The sequence below is a fragment of the Trypanosoma melophagium genome (assembly GCF_022059095.1).
Source record: "Trypanosoma melophagium isolate St. Kilda chromosome Unknown ctg19segment0, whole genome shotgun sequence".
NCBI lineage: Eukaryota > Euglenozoa > Kinetoplastea > Trypanosomatida > Trypanosomatidae > Trypanosoma > Trypanosoma melophagium.
The window spans coordinates 1-24,079 of NW_027125148.1; the positions used below are offsets into that span (position 1 = coordinate 1).

Consider the following 24,079-nt stretch of genomic DNA (forward strand, 5'->3'; position numbering starts at 1 on the left):
ATATGGGGATCCACTTCCGGTCCTTGTTAAACGAGAGCCCCAGAACCTTCTTGACACCAGCATCGTCCAGGCTCACTCCCAATAGCGGGGCTGAGTTGCCAAGTTTCGGAAGCTCAACGATTTGCACCGTCGCCACCAGCGTAAACATGTAGTTTGCAAAATGGTATCGCTGGTTCTGTCTCTGCTTGCCCACTGGCCAACGTGCCCCAGCACCAACTCCTTTGAATGTCAGGCCATTGGGAACCTTCTCGGCATTTTCCGTGCGAGCGTCCACACAGCGGTATGCGTCCTTCCACTTTCCACAGGAAAAGCCATTGGAAAGGAAACCAAGAAGCCCAGCAGTGGGGAAATGGGAGTCCGCACTTACTTACACGAGAGAGTTCCTTTGATTCGGTGGGGATGCAAATGTCTGAGAAGTTCTTATCCTGATTGATCCAGGTTCGCACCACTGATTTGATCAGTTTCAGTTCCTTTTTCAGCTCCAGAAACATAAGATTATAGTTTTGATTGTTGACTTTTGTCTCATGCAAGCAGAAGAGCCTGTCATCCTTGTACAGTACTGAGCTGTAGGGAGCGTTCTCATCACCAACGGAAATCTGACCAACGTCAAATATGCGGTTGTTGTCTGTCACCCAAAGGTGGAGTCGGTCGCGCTCCCACATCCCCTTGTAATTCAGTGGGTGTGTAAATAGCATTACACGCTTCCCCTCAATCGTCACGGGAATGAAGGCACCCTGGCTGCCAGGTCCTTTACGTGGTGGTGAGTTGCCCCACACATTGGATAGTGTACCCACAGCCTCATACCATGTATCACCCATATCTTTGGACTCGAAGACTTTGCGGTAGCCAGTGTCAAGTCGGGTGTTCATAATGAGCTTCCCTTCCCACTCAAGAATAGAGGATTCGGAACACCCCAGTAAGGTCCTGCCTTTTGCGAACTTCCATGTCTTAGTATCATCAGTAGAATACATGATCATTGCGGTGATATCCTTATTTGTATTCGTCGCCTGCACAGGGAACACAAGAGCGCCGCTCGTTGTTGCAGTAGCAACCCCCACACCGCCAAGAAATGCCTTTGATGGTGCTCCTGCAATATTTTCAGGGAAAACAGACTTTAGCGAAACAGGATCGGTCCATGTAATATTTGCGTTCACCTTGCCGCTGGTGGTATATTTCTTCTTAACTTCACCAACAGAAAGCACGGGCTCCCAATCCTTTCCATCAGGGTGGTGAACCCAGGAGCTGTCCGAGCTGTTGAATCTCCCCAGAAGAACGTAAATCTTGTTCCCCTTTACGATCACCGTGGGGTCCACCACACGAGAAACGGAACTCACACGAGCGTTCTTGACAGCGATTTGCGTTTCCCACGTCTCGCCATTGTCCACGCTGTACTTTACCACTGTCTCAATGAAGGAGTTGTCGTTGTCTGAATTATACCGGGCGTCGGCGATGGCGACCATCACCCCATCCACGTTAACAAGAGAAGGAACGCGGAACGAATGGACTTTTCTTTGAACTATCTTCCCCTTATCCTCAAATGGCACTGTTGAGACCCCAGCTTGAAAGAGTGCAACTCTGCTTCTCTCTTGCTCTTTCATGGACGTGGCGCGACAGAGGATGGCGCTTGAGCACAGAATAAGAAGAAACACGAGGAAGGCTTTGTAGGACATTGCCTTGCCTTTCTTCATACCCTGATGATGTCGCGGAGTACCTCCCTTGATCCCTTTACATGGGCTTTTATTTATATGTACGTTAGTGGGTTCCTTTGAGAAAACATCTCTGAATATCAATTCTTTTGTCTCCTTGAACAATCGTTTTTCCGAGAGTAGGTAAAAAGAAAAGGAAGATAGAAAAAACGGGATATTCAGAGCAGCAAAAAAAAAAAACACCTGTGCTGCAGGAGTTAATGTGAAAAGGGGGTTTCCATGTCATATTTATTCTATACATTGCGCCACTCTTTTTTCTCTTTTTTTGATAAACATTGATATCTATGTATATATATATACATATCGTTTTACCTCAAGATGTAAAACTGAAAACAGAAGCAATCTGTATTTTTCGTTACGTAACAGGTTCTCTGCAACAGTGTCTTCACGTACAGAGAGAGAGAAAAGGGGAGGGAGCGAAAAAAAAAAAAAAACGAAACCTCCAATCTCCCTTAATCTAGGCATCAGATTCCCCGCTCCCAGAAAGGGGAGGGTGTCAGTCATAAGATCAATTATGGGAATCTCACCCGTCATTCATCGCTGAAGAAGTGAGAGAAATCACCAGAAGAAGAAAAAAAACACAGTTCATCACTCAATGATCTGTTACTTCAGAGATACAAGTAGCAACAAAACGCGTTGTAAAATATGAAAACAGTGCCTCACCCATAGCTACTGTATTATCTATCCAGATTCTATTCTGGAATCATCTTCCTTTCTAATACAGATGTGAACCAAAAATGTAACCCAAATGCTTATTGATATTGTAAAGGTGCAATTGCAAAGTTTTCGTTGTTTCAAAGAATCAAGAAATTTCCTGGTAGGTATTAGTTCCTACCAGCTCCTTCTTAATTTGGTTTACCGCCAGTGAAGTCAAAAAAAAGTGAAAAGAGGATTCACTGTGACTTACATCACTCTCAATATCGAATGAAATGTTCTAAAAAAAGTTAACACCAACGGAGAATTTCACCAAGATGGATTGTGGGACAATCTCCAGTTTTGTAGTCGGTCAAGAGAGTGCACGTACCCCATAAAAGATGTAATACGTCTTGTGATCGGTATCGGAGTGTAATGTTTCATAAACCATAGGACATTTTCCAATGTCTGACGCCAAAAATTCCGCGAGACATGCTAAAGAGCCTAATTTGTGAGAAAATAATATTAAAAAAAAGAAAAATACTCAAAGTAATAGCTGAAGAGAAATAGAAACTTACGCAGGCATTCTCAAACTCACGCACATGAAAAATGCCTGCGCTATCCCTTACTATCATTTTGGTAGGGGGCCACCAACAACAACAACAAAAAAACGAGTGAATGCTAAATTATTTTTTTCGTCTTTATGAAATAGATGATACTTACTTATTAGAAATATTACCAAAAAGAAAAAGGGTGTTGAAGACTGCGGGCTCATGGCACTACCGCAATGTACTATAAACCCTGCAAGCGTTCCTTCTCTTTTTGAAGCAGCATCTGCTGCTCATCGCGTTTAGACGTCTTTTCTTTCATTTGTACCTGTTCTGCAAACACAGCCGCTTCTTTAAGGAATTTCTTTAATACCTCATTATCCTGCTGACGTTTTTCAAATTCCTTACGATGTTGTATAAGGAAGTTTTCACGAGCAGCTGCTCTCTCAGCTTTGTGCTGCTCTGCCTCTTCACGCTCAATACGCTCCCGCTTAGGTATCTCGAGTTCTCTGCAAGCCCTTTCAAAATAATTCATTTTCGTCACATCAGCCATTTTCTCTCGTGTTGTCTTCTTAAGGTGCTCTGTTAAAAGAATTGTTAACTCTTGAACGAAATCGGTGGAATTTTTCTGCGTAATTGTATCTGGAACACTGAAACCCTTATACTTTTCTTTAAGACGGCGCAGTACAACCTTTCGCCTTTCCTGGTTTACAAACTCTTGATACTCAGCAAGACCTCGAGCCTCCTGCGCCAAACGCGCTGCTTCCCTCTTCCTTTCTTCATTTTGGACACGTTCCAGTCTGGCCTTTTCACGTTCAGCATCCTCCTTGTCCTTGGCATTCTGTCGACGTTCCTCTGCAGTTTCTTCACACAGATTCTGCAAACGATGAATTATACTGCTGCGGTCATGAGCCCGTTGCAAATGCTCTGGGCGTATGTCAAGTTTTCTTCGAGGAGCAGCTGGTTGGAGGTCCACTTTTTCCGCCAATAGATTAAATGCATGGAGTACCTTCATTTTTGTAGTGTTGCTGAACGATAATGAATTTGTTTTGTGATCAATTTCTACAGCAATTCCCGACTCATTCAGAATGAATGGTTCAATTTCATTTATGTATTTCTCATCTGAAGGGTTTGCCTCACCCACTTGTAAAGAATCTGCCTCTAGTCGAGTAGTTTTGGCAGACATACTCTCCAAATATCGCTGAATGATAACTTTGCGTAGTGGCTCTCTGTACATTTCAAGGGTAGGTTCTTTCTGAAGAATGTTAGACAAGTATTCAATAGCCTTTTTTGCTGTTGCCTCATCGAGGACTTCATTACGTAATAATTCGTCAAATGCCTGAACCTCCGAGGAGGCGGTTTGAAGAACTTGCATTCTTTGAAGACGTCTCCAAAGAGATGTTCTTCCTGGTGCTGCCTGAAGTCCAAATAGTTGAGCAATTCTTGCGTTTTTCTCAAGAATCGAATCAGATCCTCGTGCAAAGCTTTTTCGTTCCCCGTTAATGTTAGGTGCACAGAGCGTGGCCAAAACTGCTCTGGAAGCGATAGGCATCCGTTCCTGTTCGGTTAGAAAGGCAGCAACTCCTAAACAATGGGCATGAAAAGCGTAGTGTGAACATTTCCAAAAAAGGGAGGCCATCGACAAATGTGCTTCGATTTGACACTCTCGAGAGTGATCTGGACGTTGAGAAATTTCCTGCATCACTTTCGTAAAACACTGCAGAGTTGACCATGCACTCTGCCAACTGTTCATTACTGTTAATATTTGCAACAATCGACAGAAAACGTTTATTGCTTTCTCAGTTGTAGCCTTCTCCTTGTAGAAATCTTCCCGGTCTGCTTCAAGCTCTTTGCTTAATGTAATAAGGTATTGGTTATCAGTCTTTGATGGCAGGGTGATAGGGCTTTGGAGAAATCTCTTGAAGAAACGTACAAAAGCCTCAGCGATACGCCCAACAGCTCGTTTTAAGCTGTGTTCATGACAGTATTCAATGAGTTGCAGAGCTGTATCAAGGTAGATGGGAAGCAGCTTCTTTGAGTGTCCAATTACATTAAAATTTAGCAACTCGCACCCCACCATTTGTGTCATATTTTCTGCAGGGATGAGATACCTTTCCCTCGCACGCTGCGCTGGCGAAATTCCTGAGAGAGCAGCCAAAATTAGCTCTTCCTCTCTGGGTTCCTCTTCCATCATTTTTGCATTGCGCCACGCCCTCTCGCCCGCAGCACGGAGATGTTTGAGTGTTATGTTGATGATGCGCCGTGTTCCCTCTTCCAGATGCTGCGAGCCGCGGAGTTTGTTGCGGTTCCACCTGAACGCCGGAAAGAAGCGGTCGACGGTAACGCCCTGCTCTTGGCTGAAGCACAACTCGGCGAGGAGGTCAACGGCGGTGGTGTACACCGGCCCCCAGTGGACCCCGTGCTCGGAGAGCGACTGCAAGACAGTGACGGCCTCCTTGTAGTTCCCACTGTCCCTCAGCGTCTGAGCCTTCGTCAGACACCCGCGTGTCTTCTCCTCACTGTTCATACTTAATACGTCGCACAGAAAACCCTTCGCAGGGAATGTGGGAAATATAGGCGGAGAAGAAAAAAGAAAGAAAGAAAGAAAGAAAAGAAAGAAGAAAAAGAAGGGAAAAAAGTAGTACATAAGAATATAAGGGGTAAAGGGGAAGGAGATGGGGGTTATATATATATATATATTCATTTTTTTTTCTTTTGGCACGAAGAAAAAAAATTCTTTTTTCCCCACCTTCCAGTTGTAAATCCAATATCTGGGAAACTGATGCCTAATTCTCTTATTGGAGAACATCTTTGTTATCACTAACCCCCTCTTCTTGTTTGTTCCTCCTTAACACTATTCGCTGCTGCCTCGCGCGACAAGATGTGCAGCGTACACTGAAACTCGGCTGCACCCTTTATAACATCGTTCGTGTTTGCCGCTCCTCGAGACTCCATCTCCATCACGGCAGCTCTCATTGCATTGACAACAGCATCCAGCTTGTTTACTGCCTCTGTGCAACTTGTCATACCCTGCAAGAAATCCAAACAAACACCACAAGCGCATACACACATACATAAATAGAACATGAAAAAGAAAGAGAAGAAAAAAAAAGGGAGAAGAAAATGTGATGTAGGTGTAACGACTGCCATCATAGTAACTAAATCAGACGGAGAAATATATATACGTAAATAAATACATAGATAGAAATCAATAAATACAGTGGGGCGATAACACCACTCTTTACAAATCCACATACTACTCAGGAACAGATAAGACGCATTCAAAATAAAAAGAAAAGAATACTAATCGAGACAGCATCCCTGATATCTGAGTTCCCTCCGAACTTACTTACAAAATGGGAGTTTAAAAGGCCACATAATCACCGAACCTCTCCGTGTGGAAGAAAATGTGTGTGTGTGTGTGGGGGGGGGGGGGGGGGAAGGAAAAAAAAGTAAAAAAGAAAACATACTGACCAAATACAAACGTGAAACCTGTGAGTGTAAAATCCTATAATAGACAGACAATAGCAGGGTATATGTAAAAATAAGCTTTCTCATCTGAAATAGCTTCACTCCCTAGATATATATTTCACATGCTCTTAGAAACGCGTGTAAAAAATAAATAAATAAAAAATAAATAAAAAAAGAAAGGAAAAAACATAAACAGAAATAATTAGGAGGTTTGAAGAAGCGCACGGGGGTTACGTGTTTGATCTTGCCTTCTTTTCAGGAAACGTGTTCACAAAACATGATACCCTCAAATGGTGTGCGGTACTTCCAATTTTAGGAACTCCGTACTAAGAGCTTCAGGCTCTCTAAAGATCATTTCACATTACGATTGGGTAATATCGAGCGACACAAGTTCATGCAGAATACAATCCATCAATCATGAATCAATAACAAATCAAAAAAAAAAGAAAAAAATATATATTCCATCAGTTAAGTTCGCTATACACAACCTAAGCAGCTCATTTTCAGTCTTGAAGCATACTCTTTAGCTTATTCCAGAGTCAATCCAGATGGGGCCCCAAAAGACTTGTTCTTTTTATTGATGCTTCTTGGGATGCGAGTAGGGGACGGGAAATGTGATAAGCTGATCTGTTTAGTAGATTTTTTTTCGGCTGACGAGGAAACAAATGTTCCCTAATATACTCAAGAGGGGGATTTTTGTCATCTGTACCAAGACCAAGAAAAAAATAGTTCCAATAATATTCTTTTGGATAATTCCGTTATTATATGTTGGCTCTTAGAAACCCGCTCCCGTGGATTGAATTAAGGGAAATAGAGGTAGAAAAATAGAGAGAGAGAGAGACATAAAGAAGGTAAGGTGGAGAAATGCAGTATCAGTAAAATTCCATATAGTGGAACACCTCCCTGTGAGAATAGAAGGAGATTCTTTTTCCATTTTATTTCTTTTATTACTTTTGCGGGGGTACAGATTCTGCCGTATGGACGACAGATGCCACTTTCAGCTTCACCTAAGTTATCAGAGCATCTCAATGTCACTGCTTTTGAAACTAGAAAGGCGCGAAGAAAAAATACAATAAGAATAAAGAATACCCAAGCCTCATCACATTTATGTGTCAACACACACACACACACACAAAGAGACAGAAATACAGACAGAAATAAAAAAGAATAAAGAAAGAAACAAACATACAAAATGTATCTGCCAGGCGCAGAACACATAAAATTCCCAGAGAAATTTTTCATAAAAGGGAATCTCCTCTTATAGAAATAAAACCACCTTTGGAATACGCCCCTGTCGCACCCGGGACTTTCACCATAAGCCATAAATAGTATGACGAGATAGCACCGAGGAGGTGCCACAGGCTGTGGAATACGCGGTAGGGGTCCTGCGAATCATTAAGTCCCGCAGCAAAAAAGGGGAAGGCTATCAGCATAAAGAAAGTGCCAATGACTAAGTATCTCCGCTCCACCACCGGTGGTCGCCCACTGATAACACACACGTAAAGCGGCAGACACGCAAAAATAAGAATTGGTATGTATGTATACGTAATATCCCACGGATTCTTGGCCTGCAAAATAATAGTTATTAGCAGTGTAAAGTATTTCGTGACTCGTTCCACCACTGGATCCCTAAAGCAGCAAATAAAAACCAACCACATACCCACTGCTGCTATAACTGCAATATTGTCCAGCCGATGCCACCCAAGCTCATCCAAGAATATCTTTATGCGAAAAGACTGACATGAATGATACATAAGAGATGATGTGATACCAAAAACAGAAATGCATGCCTCGTACACATATTTTCTTCTAAAGAATAGATACGCCGTTGGTAACATTGGCAAGTGGCTCACCACGGTTGTTGCAAAGAGAGCCCACGGTTCCTCCTCTCTCATCTTAAACTAAAATATTATTTTACGTACAGAAAAATTTAAAAAAGTAAAATAAGGAAGAGGGGATAGACACTTTCAACATTAACAAAGCCATATGCATAACAGCCTATTAGGCTGTAGACATGTATGTACCTACACTGATACAGGAAGAGGGAAGACTCCCAAAGAATGGTATACCACATGGTTGCATAATATCACAGTGAAGCGAGTACTATATAGATTTTCTAGGAGTAAAAATACCAAAGGGTTAAAAAAAAAAATGAAATTAATCGTCAAAGTTCAAAAGCTAAAGAGTCTGTATTATCGTTATACCGCACCTTTCCTCGACGCTTTATGCAAATAAAAAGCTGATACAAGCCCAAGCCTATGCAAACATGAAAAAGACCATGCCAAATGCGAAAAGGATCGTTCGCATTGTCCAGTCCCCAAGAGAAAAAGAATGCACCGAATAAACAGAATATTAGACCAGTAACGAGGTTTTTGCGTATAATGCATTTTCGTCTTCTGGGTTTCAAAAGATGTGACATAAGTACCATGGATACAGCAGAAAAAACAGGAAGTATTGTGTAAGTAACATTCCACGGATCAAATTCTTGAAGTATTATAGTAAAAAACAAAAAAACGTATTTAAGAATATCCACCACTGTCTCTGATTCAAAACAGGAAAGGTAAAGACATGTAATAGTAAGTGAGGTAATAGCACCAATGTTGTCTAATCGGTGCCATTTCAAGGTTGAAAGAAATAATGGTCGGTGAAAGCACTCTGATGTATGGTACATAAAGGAGGTTAAGGCAGCAAAACACGAAACAGAAAACTCATAGTGCATCTTTTGTCGATGAAGAAATCTCATGGTAGGAAAGAGCGCCAAATGACTCAAACAGCATGTCAAAAAGGTGATCCATGGAGGATTATCGCGGGCTTTTGACATTGGCTTCTAGTCAGCCAGAACTCTTGCCGTTCCAAATATATGCTCTCTACTCGAAGGAAAGAAAAGAAAAGAAAAGAAGGAGAGACAGAAAGAGAGAGAGAGAAATAAAGGTACAAACATTTACAAAAAAAATATATAGAGAGACACAGACTCTACATTGAATTGAGTATCAGGTTTTTTTACATATTTGTCTTTGTTTTTCGTTCGTTTTTTTTTTTTTTTGCCTTTTTCTCTCCCTCTCTCTTACCGTCGCACTTTTCCACTAAACCGCTGGCGTAGTCGTGTAATACAGTATATCAAATTTCCGGAATGCACCACATCTCTAAACACAAACTGGGAAAGTACTGTGATCTCACAAGACACATCCATCTCTGGAACTGCTGTATTTAGTAAGTGTGCGTCCAAGAGACGGATAATTCCCAGTTGATAGACAATACTGCTAGGACCATGACGATGCAGCATTTCTATAAGATTATGAATGAGCAACTCCGTCTTTGGAAGGACGTTGTTAACCATGTCTGCTAAAAAGCAACGTCTACCCCGCTGTAATGTGGGAGTCATCAGAAGTTTGCGCGAGAGTTCCAGCGTCAAACGCTCCAGCTTCAACACCTCACTCTCCAAACGCGCTACAGTTCGTGCGCGAAATGGGATTAGCCCGAAAGATATCTGGTATCAGTGCTAGAAGATCAACTACTCGTTCCTCCACCACAGGTTCCTCTTGTACCTCATCTAGAATGGATTCTATAATCCTTGACAAACATTCAGTATCACCAATAGGAATATTCATCCTTATTATAATTGTAATAATTTTTATTTTTTGTTGGTTGCTAGTTAGTGATGATACTTGCCTTCAGCAGACGCGCAAAGTATATATATATATATATATATATAACTTGGACTCTTTTTTCTTTGAAGGGTCGTGAGGAGAACACGGCCGAGCAACATTTTAAAAAAAAAATCACAAGTGGCTCAGCAAAAGAAGCACAAGACGAATGAAAAAGAGGAGGAGGGTGTATTCCGATGACAAAAGAATTCAAAGAGGGATATGCGAAAAATAAAAATTAACTTAGAAAACCTTCATTCGCAACGGGCCTCTTTCCACCACAAATACTCCTCTTTTTCTTCGTTTTCTCCCCCATACTCAGTAATGGTAATATTTATTCAATGGGTACAATGGGACACTAGTAATCCAATTACCGTGCTGGAAGGGAACGCAACCCATCGGCGCTACTCACGGGGACTTCTGCAGAAGAAATGTTTTCTCCCTCCGTGCGGTTCGGTCTGCTCCGCCGGCGCATTGTCGGTGGTTGAGTGTGAGGGAAGTGATCACGCGACATGAGACTCCGCGCCGAGGAACGCGATGCGGTGGACGGCGACATTTCGCCTTCCATCGGAGGAGCCGCACTGACGCCGGCAGCCCCCGTCACACCGTGGCTGTAGAGTGCCAATAGTGCTTGGTACAACTCCCGCGTCGCACTCTCATTCTGTGCAGTTAACAACAACTGTGTGACATCTGTGATCTTATCAGTATCCATATTCACAACAACACTATACACACCAGCCTTAAGAAGAAGGTGACAACCGGAGACACAGTTCGCCAAAAATCTTACACCAACAAAGCTAACATCGTTGTTGGTCTCTTCAAGAAGTATTGACGTCTCCCCAGTGATAAAGCTGATAGTCACAGTAGCAATTAAATCAGTATATTCCACGGTACGTCTCATGTGAGTTACAGTTTCTTCGCAAATGGCATCAACCGCAACATTTATCATCGTCAACACATCAAAGCAAGTATGGTACCTCAATCCTGCAAGAGCGGCACTCATTTTTTCAATCCGTAATGTTTGTTCCTCTAATTTATCAAGAATAAGGGAAAGTACTTCAGGAGTGTTTTGTATACCGTTAAGCGCCCAGGAATTCTTTCCTTTGGAGCTTACTGTTGTCGGCTCACATTTAGGAGAACTAGCCATCCCTTCTGATACCCCGTCAAGCAACCACTCTGGAAGAGGCCTCACATTCTGGTTGTCATCTTCAGAACTATTCATTTCACGCCCAAAAATTTTCTCACACTTTTAGTTGGCAAAATAAAATAAAAAATAACGGTTGCGATAATGATTGTTATAAGAAAAAGAATGAAATAAGGAAAGAGGAATAGAAAAAAAAAAGAAAAAAGAGAACTTTACAAAACTTTTAATTCCCCTACACAACAAATGAGATACAATAAAATAAATATGGCATTATTCACGTGGATCAAATATTTTCTCATCTAATCACATCACCATCCTAGAATGAGAATGAGAAAGAGTTTGTCATAAAATGGAACGCAAAGAGAAATGAGATTGTATATATATATATATATATATATATATATCATACTTGTTTTGTAAATTTGTACTGTCACAAAAGAACTGTCACTTTTTTTCTTCACCTCTTTTGGTTTAATGTTCACATTGGTTTTGTAGTTTGCTTACACTCACTCTTGTTCTGTATTTCGCTTTTCGTTCTCCACCTTGTTCCCCCAGCACTTCCCCACACTGACAAAGGCATTGAAAAAAGGAAGGAGACGCAAAACAAAACAAAAAAACAAACGAAAAAGGAGAAGGAAAAACACTAAGATGAAATATGAACGCTTTCTTTTTTTCTTTGGCTGCATACTCATTTGATTGTGTCTCCTCGTGCATGCGTATTTGTACATATGCGTTAGTCACATTTGATTTCACAAAGACAGCATGTCAGAGATAAAGAGAGTAAGGCTTACTCCGCCCCCCGGGAACACCAGCGTGTGAGAAATCTCAATGCACGCACAACAGAGCATTGGGTATCGTCAGTCAGAGAATATTCCTCCACTGGAGTACTTGTAGACCGCTGTTCCTGCTCCATCATCCCTGAACACGCCCAACTCTGTTCTTTGTACAGAATATGACTGTTACCGCCTTTGCTTGTATTATTATTGTTATTATTATTGTTCCCACCTTTGTACCGCCGTCTTCGTCGCGTATCGCGAGCAGACATCATCGGCACTCCCTCGTCCTGGAGTGGCTTTGAGCAGACAGGGCAGAGCGGCGACCGCTGCCGCCAGTCTTCTAGGCACTGTAAATGAAAGCCATGCCCACAGCCCACAACTATAGCTGGATTATCCAGTGTGAATCGCTCAAGGCAAATGGGGCATGATGAGAGATGGTACTCACCTACTATAAATGTATCTTCACTCTTACTCGCCTTTCCGCAATCACTGAAACTAGAAAAACTTTCGGGGTTATTAGGCAATAAACCCACAGGTGATGTTAGGGAATCCGAGCTAGGCAGGCAAGAGAAGTGTGGCTCCTTCACAGGGGTGTCCATTATGTTGCTTTTTTTTTTAAGCTGTCTTTGTTAGATTTGATTTCTTTTTTTATTTTTTAGTATTAATGTTTTGTTCACCTCTCTACGACTCCGTCCCTCGATTTTTTATTGTGTACCTCACTCGTTTTTCTTTTTCTGTGTGTGACCGTGTATTTATCTTTGGTCCAGCGTCACCGCCCTAACGCACGTCAAGAAGAACTCCTATAAAGAAACCAATAGAAAGAAAAAAGGAAAAAGAAAAAAGAAAAACGGTAAAAACTGATAACAGGAAAAATAACACATAAAACAATAAACAATCAGTAAAAGCAAGAAGAAAACAAAAAATGATGAGGGGGAATAACGCCGAGAAAGATGAGTTCTTTTCTCTCCCCTTACCGCCAACGGTAAACAAAGAACAGAGAAACCATATATCCTCTCATGCTGTATCTGTATCATTACTGTTGCTGTTGCTACTACTGCTATTGTGTATAAATCGACCCGGGAAGAGCATTCGTTTCACCGCTGTTGGTGCTAAACGTTTAGGGTCTGTATCTACAGTCTCACCAGCGAGACGCCGCCGCTGCTCGTCCTGCTCCTGTGCAATCATGAAAACGTAGAATTCGGGATCAAATAAACGCAGTGCCACTTCAAGCGACTGCCGCACCACTACAGCAGAGAAAATAATACCAATAATCCCCATTACACAGTATGAAAAAAGGGCAAAAACTGTCACACGCCGTGTTGCAGTAGAAGAGGAACCAACAAGATGACGATAGAGCGCAGGCGCAGACCCGTTTTGGTGCCACAGACTTGTGGGAGAAGTTGCCATTTTGTACGCTGTCTGCACCATGTCATATTGCGCCTTCGCATCCCCCTGCGCTGTGTCAGGGTGTGTTTCAATCACAAGATCACGATAACGCGCCCGCACTTCCGTTAACTCTGCGTGTTCAGGCAGGCCCATCACCCGCAGTGGAGACCCGTGCTGCTGCAGCCACAGCTGTTCTCTCTCTAACTCCTGCACTCGCTCCATACGGGCCTGCAGATTCATCGCCACTCGCCGGTGAAGGCCGTGAGGTGTAATGGCAACATAGACGCTGCGTAGGAGTTTGGCAATACATCCCGGGCGGTAACTGTGATGTTCACCAGTAGATGCGCAGCGTACAGATGTTGTCGTTGTTGTTATTATTATTGTTATTGTAGTCCCGACTAGCTGGTCGTTGCTCGATGGCGACACAGCGCAACGCACTCGGCGTCTCAACGCACGCATCCCTAAACTAAACACACACACACAAGTATATATTTATAGTATATATATATATATATATACTACTTTCTTTATGTGTGTGTTTTTGTGTTTATGCATGTGGGGAGCAAATAATAATAATAAAAGAGAAATAGAGGGAAACGCAAAAACAAATAATACAAAAAAGAAAAATATATGCATACCCACTCAAAAGAACGAGTAAGAGAAGAAGGAAAGAGGCATACACGAAGAAAGTAAAAAAAAAAATACGTAAGGACAATAATCAAACAAAATTTACAAGTCGTAAAATCGACACATAACTACCCGAGAATCAAATTTGCTACCATGCAGTTCAGCAACTACGCTGGCTGCCTTCACTTCTGAGGACAGTGTACACACAATTGCCACGTGGTCATCAAATATCAACTGACTTCCTTCTTCAAGTTTCTGTTTCTTATTTGGCTCTTCACCTTTATCTGTTTCACCCTGACTGGTGTTGCTATCGTTATTATGATTATCATTGTTTTCTTCACTGTCATCCAGAAGAATGGCATGATGTATTATTTTTTCCTTAGCTACTTCTTCCACCTTTTCAATCACTGACAACAACAGTTCTTGTAACTTATCTTTAGATACAAGTTCCCGATACGTGTTAAGCGAAACAAAGTTAGTGATTAAAACATGCGGAGAAGGCATACCAGCAGCAGTTATATTGTCACGATCAAGTAAACGTTTCCTTTTCTTATATAATGTCTTTTCCTTCTTTCGCTGTTCCCATCGTCTCTCAATGTCGTTCACGATACACTGTACAATGTCATCTACGGTCATATGCTGCAATGCCGCCTCCTTTAAAACACGATTCATCCAGAATCCCACCACTGTATCCCACTGTTTCTCAAAAAAGTGATAATTTGATTTTGACTTGACGCTCTCTGGCATCTGGAGTTCTTGTCGCGTGAACTGAAGTCGTTTTCCTGTGCTACCCCAAATAACCAGCGCGGAGCTAGAAGAAGATGAGGCTGCCTCCATTATTCTCACTGTTACTTGCCTATCTAGTGGAAACAAATATATATATATATATATATATATATATATATATATATATATTATGATTCCTTACCAATGTGGATGCCGTCAGTAAGGTGATTTCCCTATTAATTTAAAGAAGAGGAATAAAATGCCTGAGTGTGAACGAATTTGTGGATGTAAGTAAGACAAGAAAGAAAAAAAATTAGATGGAAAACAAAAAAAAAAAGATGACAACAAAAAATGGGAGAAAAAAAAGATGAGAACAGAGAATAACAGTTTTTTTTTTATTATTACAAGTGCTACTTCAGTTATTGAAGTTCATTAAAATGAGGATCTCTTTTGCATCGAGTCTAAATTGGCCTTTCTGGGAGTTTTTCCCTCTATCAGCACTGCCAACCGCGTCGATTTACAGTAGCTATCAAGTATGTAAATACCACGGACCTGATTACAGAAGGGGATAATGCTACAATAAAAACATTTTACAGTATGCAACCGTGTGGGTGGGGGGTGTAATGGGAAAAGGCTGGGGATGGCAATATGTCAACGCGTTACTTCTCTGAACGCTGCTTTGTAGAGTTGATTGGGGGAAGCCGCCGCACTGGTCCTTGTGTTCCCCGTAGTCTAGATAATGGCGACTGCACAACAAAACGTTGACTAGCACCATGGGTACGAATACTTTTCAGTTGAGCCGGGGTTGCATTTTCCAAATGACGTGCATTTGTGGTATTGACCGTTGGGTTTGTGGTTGTAGGTGTTGTCAACGTGGTTGCTGTTGTTGTTGTTGTTGTCGGTGATGTTATATGTGGTGGTGTGCCCAACTGCGGTGTGAAGACGGCTGCTGGGGCGTTGGCTGCCTTCTCCTTCAGTGCGGCGGCTATTTGCGCCATTGTCTCTGCTGAGATGAGAGTGCCGTCGAGGGCCAAATGCTGCAATTTGGACTGCGGGTTCCGTGAGAGGCGCAGCAGCCCGCGGCCGGCGAGTGCTGGAATGGGATTGCCGGACAAATTCAGCGAGAGCAGCGACGGGTGCTGCGCCACGGCCTTCATGAGTTGCTGAAACACACTGAGGCTGTCAATGTTGTTCCCGCTGAGATCGAGTGACTCCAACGTCCGGCTCACTTCCACCATCGGCAGGAGGAAACTCACCCCTCGCGGACTCCGCACAAACATACCGCCGCAGTCAAGTGCCGGTCGAGGAGGCTCATACACACCAGAGACAGCGTAGCGAAAGTTACGAAGAACACTACACCCACCACATCCATTTTTTTCAAGTACACGACAACGATGAAGGTAGCGTAAACGGTGTGCCGCCATTATGGAAATAACAGCACTACGAAAAATACTACGTGGTCGCATTCCACGCTTTTTTTGCTCCTGCTGTTCTACACCTAAATTATTCATATTTAACCCAGCTTTTATCCAAGGGTGTTTTAACGCCTCTCGTGCGCTATAACGACGATTAGGGTCTATTTCAAGAAGTTTGGGTATAAAATCTCGCAACGCAGAAGAAGCTTCACTAAGCTTTTCAGTCCTAAGATCATATCGCGCTTCACAAATTGCCTCAGTAACTTCTTTTGACGTTCGCCCCGTAAAAGGATATTCGCCAGTTATCATAAGGTAAACAATTACCCCAAGAGCCCACATATCTACTGGCTTACCGTAGCTTGTGTCACTGAATATTTCTGGTGCCATAAAAACGGTGGTACCGCAGAAAGACATTAGACACTGATCAGAACCTACAAGAACAGCAAAACCAAAGTCAGATATTTTGCAAACCAAGTCACCTTCACTAAGAAGACAATTTTCAGGCTTCAAATCACGATGAACTATTCCTTTTTGATGAATAAACTCCAATGCGAGAAGCAGCTGTGTTGTGATACGACGGGCCTGTGATTCACTAAAGTAACCATCACGTCGAAGAGCGCGTTGTAATTCTCCACCCGGCATATACTCCATCACAATCCACAGGTGTTCATCATCTTGAAAAGTCTCTTCTAATCGCACAATATTTGGGTGACTCAGTAGACTCATCGTCTCCACTTCACCCATCACTTCTTTTAGTCCCCTGGCACCAGCCTGAGGCTTGTTAATAATCTTAACACCATAAGGCCGTTTCAGCGCATCATGCCGTCGACAGCACTTCCACACAGTGCCATAACCCCCTTTTCCAATTTCTTCTAAAAGTTCATAGTGCTGATCAAATGTTAGCGCTTTAGACAACGTAGAAGAGGTCCGCACCCCACTTAGTGTTGACTGCAACGCATGAAAATCCATATATCTATACTTGGTTCTCTAAACTCTCGCCCACTATTTTTCTTTCTTTTTCTCTCTTTCTCCCTCCCTCTTATTTCTTTCTTTTTTACCTGCTGTTGCCCTTTCTTCCTTTTTCTCCAAACCTCTTTGCGCTTGGGTGCACACACACACACACACAAAAAGGGGAGGAGAGAAAAAAAAAGGGAGACAGACAGACGCGCTCTTCTGACTGCGAGCCCCCTTGACTGTATCCTATACAGCCAGAAGGTGTCTAAGGAAAGTTGATGCACCTCTACAAGATACGTTGCTACCGCTATATTTCATGCGATACGGAAACAAAAAAAAAAGTAAAAAATAAAAGATGGGAAACAATAAAAAAAAACCAAAAGAGCATAGCAAGTTAAAGAAAAGATGGAAAACTTATTGTACGTGTTTCCCCTCACTCCTATTTGACTTGCAAATATAGTATGAAGCAGGGGAAGAATAATGATGATGATAGATAAAATATATATATGAAAACAGGGAAAAATACTGACACATTCGCCCATCAATCATATAGGGTAAAAAAAAACATAACTTGCTACAAAGAACCTTATGTGGTACTGGTGACAGTCCCGCGCTCGCGCAGTCGATCACAAAGCCAATCCATTCCTTCAAGAAGCCCCTCACCGGTTTTCGCGCTGCTCTTAACAATTGTCCAGGTGCGACTAGTCAATGACGCCACTCCCAGTTGTTGCGCAATCTCAGTTTCATTTGCCGCGCCCACCATATCCTGTTTATTGGCAAATATTAAGAGCAAACTATCACGCAGCTCATCTTCGTCTAGTAAGTTGTACAGCTCGTGCTTGGCGACACCCATACGATCCTTATCAACGCTATCCACAACATATATAATAGCGTCTGTGTCAGTAAAATAACAACGCCAGAACGGTCTTATATTCGCTTGACCTCCCAGATCCCATACCTCAAACGATATATTCTTGTAGTGCATCGTTTCCAGGTTAAAACCAACTGTGGGAACGGTAGACACGACATTTCCAAGTTGCAGGTGATACAGGATGGATGTCTTCCCCGCATTGTCGAGGCCTAATATGAGCACACGGATCTTTTTATCAGTTGGCACTAAGCCCAATGCGGCTTTTAACCGAGAGAGCCAAGCGCCCATTTTTAGGTTTTTTTCTTTTCTCCCCTACGGCGATATCCCCTCCTCAGCAAGAAGAAAAACAGCGTGTGTATGGGAAAAGAAAAAAATTGGATAAAAGAATAAAACATAGAATCACAGATAAAAGCAAAAACTTGCGTTTTCGCTAATAGAAAAAAAAATAAACGCAGATTTACATGAATCATGAGAAAGGTTCGCAACACGAAGAAAAAAAAAACAACGCATAAGAAAACTAAGAAGGAAAAAACAAGAACACGAACACGTAAATAAATGCACAACACGTATATATATATATATATATATATATATATTCATCAGCCTATAGTTGAAGAAGGTCTAACCACACGGACCAAAAAACCTTCACAAGTGGGGTACCACCTGCTGGCTTCGGAACGTCTGCAGATTGTGAAAGAATGAATCTTGTAGCGTTATCACTATTTCCTGGTGTCGCCAGAAGATATAAGGGCCAAGTCACGTTATTTCCAGAAATATAATGGGTTTCAGTACCTTCTGTTGTGGTTTCTGAAGGGCCTCCAGATTGAAGGGATATTCGTGACAATGATGTACGGTATTTGAGGCAGTTTGTCCTCACAGTGGCATCCAGAGCGCATAATGTCACAAGACTGCTCGCCGGTCCGCGTTCCCTGAAGAATGTCATAATTGGATCATCACCAGAAACATCATAGTCTCGAGACTCCATAAACCCCTTCTTCGCTAACCATGCATTGTAAAGCCATGCAACTACTGCAGATACCCCTTGCCATTTTGATACTGTAGTGAATTGATTCCACGTGCTGAACGAAAAGGTAACAGCAGGATCATAAAAAGAAGGTAAATACACGACGTATCGCAATGAAGCATCACCTAGCAGTTGCGCTGTAGTCACATTATCCACAGCCAAACTGTAACCCTTTTCAAATATATGTACCATGGTTACCTGACGAAATTGCTGCAGTCGACCAGGGTCGTGCTGCGTTATGTAATTCAATGCTGATATCACATTAGAACTACCGGCAAACGCGAGATACGTTAGGGTATCGCTAAGTGCCATTGAACTGACGACATGGTAAAGCGCCTCTGAAGCGTTCACCCTAATATTGTATGAATTTAGTGGGAGTGAGTAGGCTGCGCCGAATGAGCTTGTGACGTCCGCACGTGAGTACTTCATCCCGCGTTTCTTTGCGTCGTGTGGTGTGGCGGGAAATCCACCGCTGCGAGAACATCCACCGCGGATCCGCACGTCATCGTACGCGTCGACTGCAGCGTTATGAACGCCGATAGAAACCACAACATCATCGAGGCGGGCGAGCGCGAGAAACCGGCGGACGTTGCGGGCGACGGTTGTGGCGTGGCCCCAGGTGAGACCGGCGACAGTGACGAGTGTCAGTTGGCTGCGGAAAACAGGGCTTTGTACAATTGTTGTAAGCGCGGCATAATCCTCGACAGTTCCTTCAACGTCTACAATAATGTGCACATGACCGTCAGCTCCCTGTGGTGTGTGACACACGAGCAGCAACAGTAATAATAACAGGAGCAACACGGGTGGGGTATTGGTGGTGGTTGTGGTAGAGGTAGAGGTTCTCATCGATCCCACAGGAGAGGGAGTGCAGAGGGAAGATAAATGGCTGCTAATAAGTAAGAAATCTAAGTATGGGAAAAAGAAAGGGAAAAAACAAGAGACAAAAGAGGAAAACAAGGAGTCGAGGGATATCTCGTCCAGACATGGCTATTCCAAATATGAGAAAAATCTTTCAAAAAGGAAAGAAAAAAAAAACCTTCTGTTGAGCTGTATGGTTGAAATAAATCATGGTGATTCATTCCTCGTCGTCTACCAAAACCTGCTCCACATGATTTACCACTTGAAAACAACATCCCCAACGTGAAGGTTGTAGAAACAACTGGTGCTGAATCTTTTGCTCCTGCTTTCCGTTCATTTGTAAGAATGGTTTCCCTAGCCGACGAGAGTAGCGCAAGGAATCCACAACAAACTCACACTCCAGTGGTACCGGATCATCGTCAAGGAATAGAGCGTAGTAGTGACGATCACCGTCAGAAAGCCAGGCCTCAGCACTGAGGCGACTGAAGGCGCGGAATACGGCAGTACTAACAGAAGAAGAAACAGAACTTTTTTGTTGTACAACACCATGACGAGGCCCTGTCACATACCTCACTCCACGTCTCGCATCATCTGCAGCGTATATTCCTACCGCCGCTGCAGTTCCTGCCACTGCTCCTCCAGAATCATATGCAAAGCGAAGCTCGAAACAGTCCACAGGGCTTCTCTCCACAAGAGCACTCACAATTCCCGCCAAGAACTGCGGTAGCACAACTCGTGTGGCTCCAACCAACGACCACAGCAGTCGCTTACCACCCGTTCCCATTTGACCCACTTCGCACAGTCGTAGTACAGGCGTATAGGATACGCTTCCAAAGAATTGCAGTGAAGATAAAATAGTTACATTCACCTGTCTTAAAAATTGATCGGCAGTACTATTACCAAGGGTCCATGCAGCATTATTACCGCTCGTCTCATACAGAGTGGTGTGGAGTGGCATATTCGCAAAGATATCCCAGAGAGCAAAAACAGGATTAACATCTGTTATTGATAGTGAAAGTGGTTCTGACAATAGTGTAGAACCATGTATCCACTCCAACTCAATACCAATGTCCTGTGCTCGTTGCGTAAAGTATAGTTGGGTCACTTTTGAAGATGCTGTAAGGCATAAACATAAGCGAGCATTCTCTACTGCTAACAATCCTATCACATCCTTCAATCGTAGATGATCAATGATACGTACGAGGAAGATGTGATGTGTACACAAATCAGAGGATAAGGGAGAGAGTGAAGAGGATACGCGGCAGCACTCATCCCGTAGCTCAGTAAAACGTCTAAAACCATCATGTAAAGCTTGTAGATATAGTCCATAATCCAATTCTGCAGTAGCAGTAGGAGAACTGGTAGGTACCGAAGCGGTGGTGTTATTCATCCCAGTATGTAACGGGTAAAGAAGCGTATTAAAACTCCCCTTCAATGAACTCAAATAGAAAATACAACCATGTTTTGTTGCAGCATCCTGTAGAAGAGACTGTAGCGCCGGGAGGGAATTTAACAGTGTAGCACTATTTAAATCATTATCAATGTCTTCTGAAGGACCAGCCACATTTATTGAAAGCTGTAGACCTTGAATTACAGCGTAATACGGTACTTTAGGGTAAGTACGCCATTCGCAATTTTTTAGAACAGGTGGTTGCAGTTCTTTTGCTGCTACTGCTCCTACAACTTCTCCTATAGGGATAAAAAGTGGTTGGGCATTATCAGCATAAGCATTCTTCTCGTTTTCAGTGTTTTCCCTCCTTGTAGCGTCAGTATCGGTAATTTGTTCGGCGTTATCCAGCACACCACGTCTAAATTTTGCAGACTTGAAGAAGGATTCAGACGAGTTTAGCTGCATGCATCCGGCTCCCTTACCGATGACTTTAAATCTGTACACATCACATAATTTTTTAGCGTGTGTCGTTAAATGATTATAGAAGGTGGTGAGAGGTAAAAAAGGGGGCAATATAAATAAAGATGGAGAAACGTTTAAAGATACAAACCGCTCCTTTACAAACAGAATGTCAAAATAAAAACAAAAAGCACAGACACAGACACAGAAACAGACACAGGTACATACAAAGAAAAGAAAAAAAAAGTGAGGGGGGAAATGAAATGAGCATAATGGAATAAATTTTCTATTTTGCTTCTATTTTTGATGGTGTTTTTCCGTTGAAACCACTCATCCAACCACTTGCTGCACCTCCTGATTCTGTGCATGGAGTTCCCGCACCATGTCGCTAATTCTTGCATCGAGACAGCGTACTACATCACTGTCCTCATCTAATGCACCCGCGCTGTCCTCTACAATTGTACGCCGCTCCCGACGGAGACGCTCGATCTCTTTTACGAGCGAAGCCACATTGACAGCCTGTGTCTCCCGAACTATATTACCATCTTTCAACCCAACGGTTCGCTTCCTTTTACCACCAGTAACTGCAGTACTATCTTCTGCTGCGGCTGGTGGTGCGGCTGAGGAAAGTCGCTGCAGACGCTCCTCAAGCGAGTTGTTTACCTGTTTCAATTGCGCCAGATCATCTGCGGTGCGCCGCAGCTGTTCTCTGCGCTTTGTGGCTAATGCTGTGAGGCGCCTGTTTTCCTCCTCCAATTCACGGCAGCGCTGCAACATCTGATGTTCATTATCCTTGTGACGCCGCTCCAGTCGGTCCTGCAGCGCCTGCTGCTCCACCGCAAACTCCGCACGGAGACGACTCTCCACACTTGTGATACTCTCCGGCGGTGCCGTGAGTCCGCGTGTGCGAAAGCGATGGAATTCCTCCGATAGCGCCAAGTAGTCCCGCTGTGCTTGTTGCAATCGTTCCTCCGCACGTTGTGTCTGTGCTTCAGCGGCCTGCACGCGTTGCTGCTGCAGAGCGACGGCATGTGCGGCGTCCTCCTTCGCGCGCTGCACTTCTAACATCGCGTCCTCTTCCGAACGCCGCCGTGCGTCTGCCAATTGTTGTCGCAACTGACGAAGATCCTTCTCCATCTCCGTCAGTCGCCATTTTCGCCGCTCTATTTGTTTTTCCTCCTCCGCAACCCGCTGTTCTCTACGGACGAGGTCACGCTCCTTTATCTCACAGTTTGCCACAGCCTGTTGCTCCCTTATCTTGATAAACTTTGCGAGTGCCGCAAGAGCCTTTTTCTTTTGTTCCTCTAATTGACGTTGGAGTCGCGCTGCCTGAAGAGCCTTCCATAACTCCACATCCCATGCTGCACGGTACTCCACCGTTCCACGCACACTAGCTGCAACAACAGCCTCAGCACTCCGTTTTTCTTTGCGGGTAGATGGTGCAGGCACTGATGCAGCAGCCGTTGATGATGCTGCTCCTCTTGTAGCTCTAGTTTCTGCTGCTGCTGGTGGTGCTGTTGGTGTTGTTGCTTTTGCAACTGGAGCAGGAGCAGGGATAGGGACAGAAACAGGAACAGGGACAGGAGCAGGCGATACAGATGGAGAGACATTAACAGAGTCTACTGGTGTATAGATGACAGCGGAAGATGACGATTTCTCTCCCGTCACACTTCCCAATACACTCGATTCGCTCATCATTGTTTGTGAGAGCAGCACCTTGTAGCCACTGCTGTCACCTCTACAACTCTGTTGTGGTGTGGTGAGGAGTGAGGAGTGAGGAGGTCTCTTCTCCTTTCCCCGCAGCGGCCTTCTTATGCGAAAGTAAAAGAAGGAGAAAAGGGAAAAAGAAAATAATAAATAGAAACGACGTAAACCCCTGCCAATATGAGTTGTGCAGAGTAACTACATAGCCTTATTTTGTTTTTATTAGTTTTGGCGTTGTGGAATGATCAACGAAACGAAAAGTAACGTAGTGGAAATAAGAAAAAAAAAGTACTGAGAATATATGTGCCAAACAGTAAAGAAAGAAACACTGAACACATAGCTATTTTTTTTTTTGTTTTTTTTTTCTTTTCTTTTCTTTGGTTGCTTGTTACTAATCCACTTTAGTTTCAAATTGGTCAGCGCAATGTTTCTTCGACACCATCAAGCATTTCACAATCCCTTATTTATTGGGGGGATTCCGTATGAGTAATTTTTCCCGTATTACGTGAGAAAAAGAGAATGTATGTACTTGTATCCACATCCTCCACACAAATCACCATCATATACTTGTCTGAACTATCCCTTGCACCAACTTATTTTTCCTTTTCTAATACTCCATTGTGTATTCTTTCTTCCTCCCCTTCACTTATTCCGATTTTCTTTCGTGTTTTTTTTTTTCCATGTTTCCTTCATCCTTCACACTGTGACTCATTTCCCTTCGTTTCTTTTCTCACTCTCTCTTT

The 24,079-nt window shown here is 43.1% G+C and overlaps 14 protein-coding genes across 14 annotated transcripts; all 14 read right to left on the reverse strand.

Moving 5' to 3' along the window:
- Positions 1-3,131: 3,131 nt before the first annotated feature.
- On the reverse strand, positions 3,132-5,414 carry LSM04_002597 (uncharacterized protein; the record flags this gene model as incomplete). Its single annotated transcript, XM_067337626.1, has 1 exon — positions 3,132-5,414. The coding sequence occupies one exon, from the start codon at positions 5,412-5,414 to the stop codon at positions 3,132-3,134; it is 2,283 nt and encodes a 760-aa protein (XP_067192841.1).
- Positions 5,415-5,707: 293 nt separating this feature from the next.
- LSM04_004268 (uncharacterized protein) lies at positions 5,708-5,914 on the reverse strand (the record flags this gene model as incomplete). Its single annotated transcript, XM_067337627.1, has 1 exon — positions 5,708-5,914. One exon carries the CDS (start codon positions 5,912-5,914, stop codon positions 5,708-5,710), a length of 207 nt encoding a protein of 68 aa, XP_067192882.1.
- Positions 5,915-7,596: 1,682 nt separating this feature from the next.
- On the reverse strand, positions 7,597-8,253 carry LSM04_008459 (NGX6/PGAP6/MYMK; the record flags this gene model as incomplete). Its single annotated transcript, XM_067337628.1, has 1 exon — positions 7,597-8,253. One exon carries the CDS (start codon positions 8,251-8,253, stop codon positions 7,597-7,599), a length of 657 nt encoding a protein of 218 aa, XP_067192962.1.
- A 269-nt stretch (positions 8,254-8,522) lies between these two features.
- Positions 8,523-9,179, reverse strand: LSM04_008225 (NGX6/PGAP6/MYMK; the record flags this gene model as incomplete). Its single annotated transcript, XM_067337629.1, has 1 exon — positions 8,523-9,179. The coding sequence occupies one exon, from the start codon at positions 9,177-9,179 to the stop codon at positions 8,523-8,525; it is 657 nt and encodes a 218-aa protein (XP_067192957.1).
- Positions 9,180-9,422: 243 nt separating this feature from the next.
- On the reverse strand, positions 9,423-9,966 carry LSM04_008240 (uncharacterized protein; the record flags this gene model as incomplete). The annotated part of the gene is made up of 2 exons (XM_067337630.1): positions 9,423-9,779; positions 9,871-9,966. The coding sequence occupies 2 exons, from the start codon at positions 9,964-9,966 to the stop codon at positions 9,423-9,425; spliced, it is 453 nt and encodes a 150-aa protein (XP_067192958.1).
- Positions 9,967-10,372: 406 nt separating this feature from the next.
- Positions 10,373-11,224, reverse strand: LSM04_002326 (uncharacterized protein; the record flags this gene model as incomplete). The annotated part of the gene is made up of 1 exon (XM_067337631.1): positions 10,373-11,224. One exon carries the CDS (start codon positions 11,222-11,224, stop codon positions 10,373-10,375), a length of 852 nt encoding a protein of 283 aa, XP_067192837.1.
- Positions 11,225-11,933: 709 nt separating this feature from the next.
- On the reverse strand, positions 11,934-12,521 carry LSM04_002286 (zinc finger protein; the record flags this gene model as incomplete). Its single annotated transcript, XM_067337632.1, has 1 exon — positions 11,934-12,521. One exon carries the CDS (start codon positions 12,519-12,521, stop codon positions 11,934-11,936), a length of 588 nt encoding a protein of 195 aa, XP_067192835.1.
- A 415-nt stretch (positions 12,522-12,936) lies between these two features.
- LSM04_007415 (DnaJ domain) lies at positions 12,937-13,767 on the reverse strand (the record flags this gene model as incomplete). The annotated part of the gene is made up of 1 exon (XM_067337634.1): positions 12,937-13,767. One exon carries the CDS (start codon positions 13,765-13,767, stop codon positions 12,937-12,939), a length of 831 nt encoding a protein of 276 aa, XP_067192937.1.
- A 270-nt stretch (positions 13,768-14,037) lies between these two features.
- LSM04_006348 (uncharacterized protein) lies at positions 14,038-14,772 on the reverse strand (the record flags this gene model as incomplete). Its single annotated transcript, XM_067337635.1, has 1 exon — positions 14,038-14,772. The coding sequence occupies one exon, from the start codon at positions 14,770-14,772 to the stop codon at positions 14,038-14,040; it is 735 nt and encodes a 244-aa protein (XP_067192915.1).
- A 548-nt stretch (positions 14,773-15,320) lies between these two features.
- LSM04_009029 (Protein kinase domain) lies at positions 15,321-17,045 on the reverse strand (the record flags this gene model as incomplete). Its single annotated transcript, XM_067337636.1, has 1 exon — positions 15,321-17,045. One exon carries the CDS (start codon positions 17,043-17,045, stop codon positions 15,321-15,323), a length of 1,725 nt encoding a protein of 574 aa, XP_067192976.1.
- A 571-nt stretch (positions 17,046-17,616) lies between these two features.
- On the reverse strand, positions 17,617-18,189 carry LSM04_003669 (Small GTPase superfamily; the record flags this gene model as incomplete). Its single annotated transcript, XM_067337637.1, has 1 exon — positions 17,617-18,189. One exon carries the CDS (start codon positions 18,187-18,189, stop codon positions 17,617-17,619), a length of 573 nt encoding a protein of 190 aa, XP_067192869.1.
- A 316-nt stretch (positions 18,190-18,505) lies between these two features.
- On the reverse strand, positions 18,506-19,771 carry LSM04_005290 (uncharacterized protein; the record flags this gene model as incomplete). Its single annotated transcript, XM_067337638.1, has 1 exon — positions 18,506-19,771. One exon carries the CDS (start codon positions 19,769-19,771, stop codon positions 18,506-18,508), a length of 1,266 nt encoding a protein of 421 aa, XP_067192897.1.
- Positions 19,772-20,000: 229 nt separating this feature from the next.
- On the reverse strand, positions 20,001-21,638 carry LSM04_007879 (uncharacterized protein; the record flags this gene model as incomplete). Its single annotated transcript, XM_067337639.1, has 1 exon — positions 20,001-21,638. One exon carries the CDS (start codon positions 21,636-21,638, stop codon positions 20,001-20,003), a length of 1,638 nt encoding a protein of 545 aa, XP_067192948.1.
- A 324-nt stretch (positions 21,639-21,962) lies between these two features.
- On the reverse strand, positions 21,963-23,327 carry LSM04_008783 (uncharacterized protein; the record flags this gene model as incomplete). Its single annotated transcript, XM_067337640.1, has 1 exon — positions 21,963-23,327. One exon carries the CDS (start codon positions 23,325-23,327, stop codon positions 21,963-21,965), a length of 1,365 nt encoding a protein of 454 aa, XP_067192969.1.
- Between the last annotated feature and the right edge of the window lie 752 nt (positions 23,328-24,079).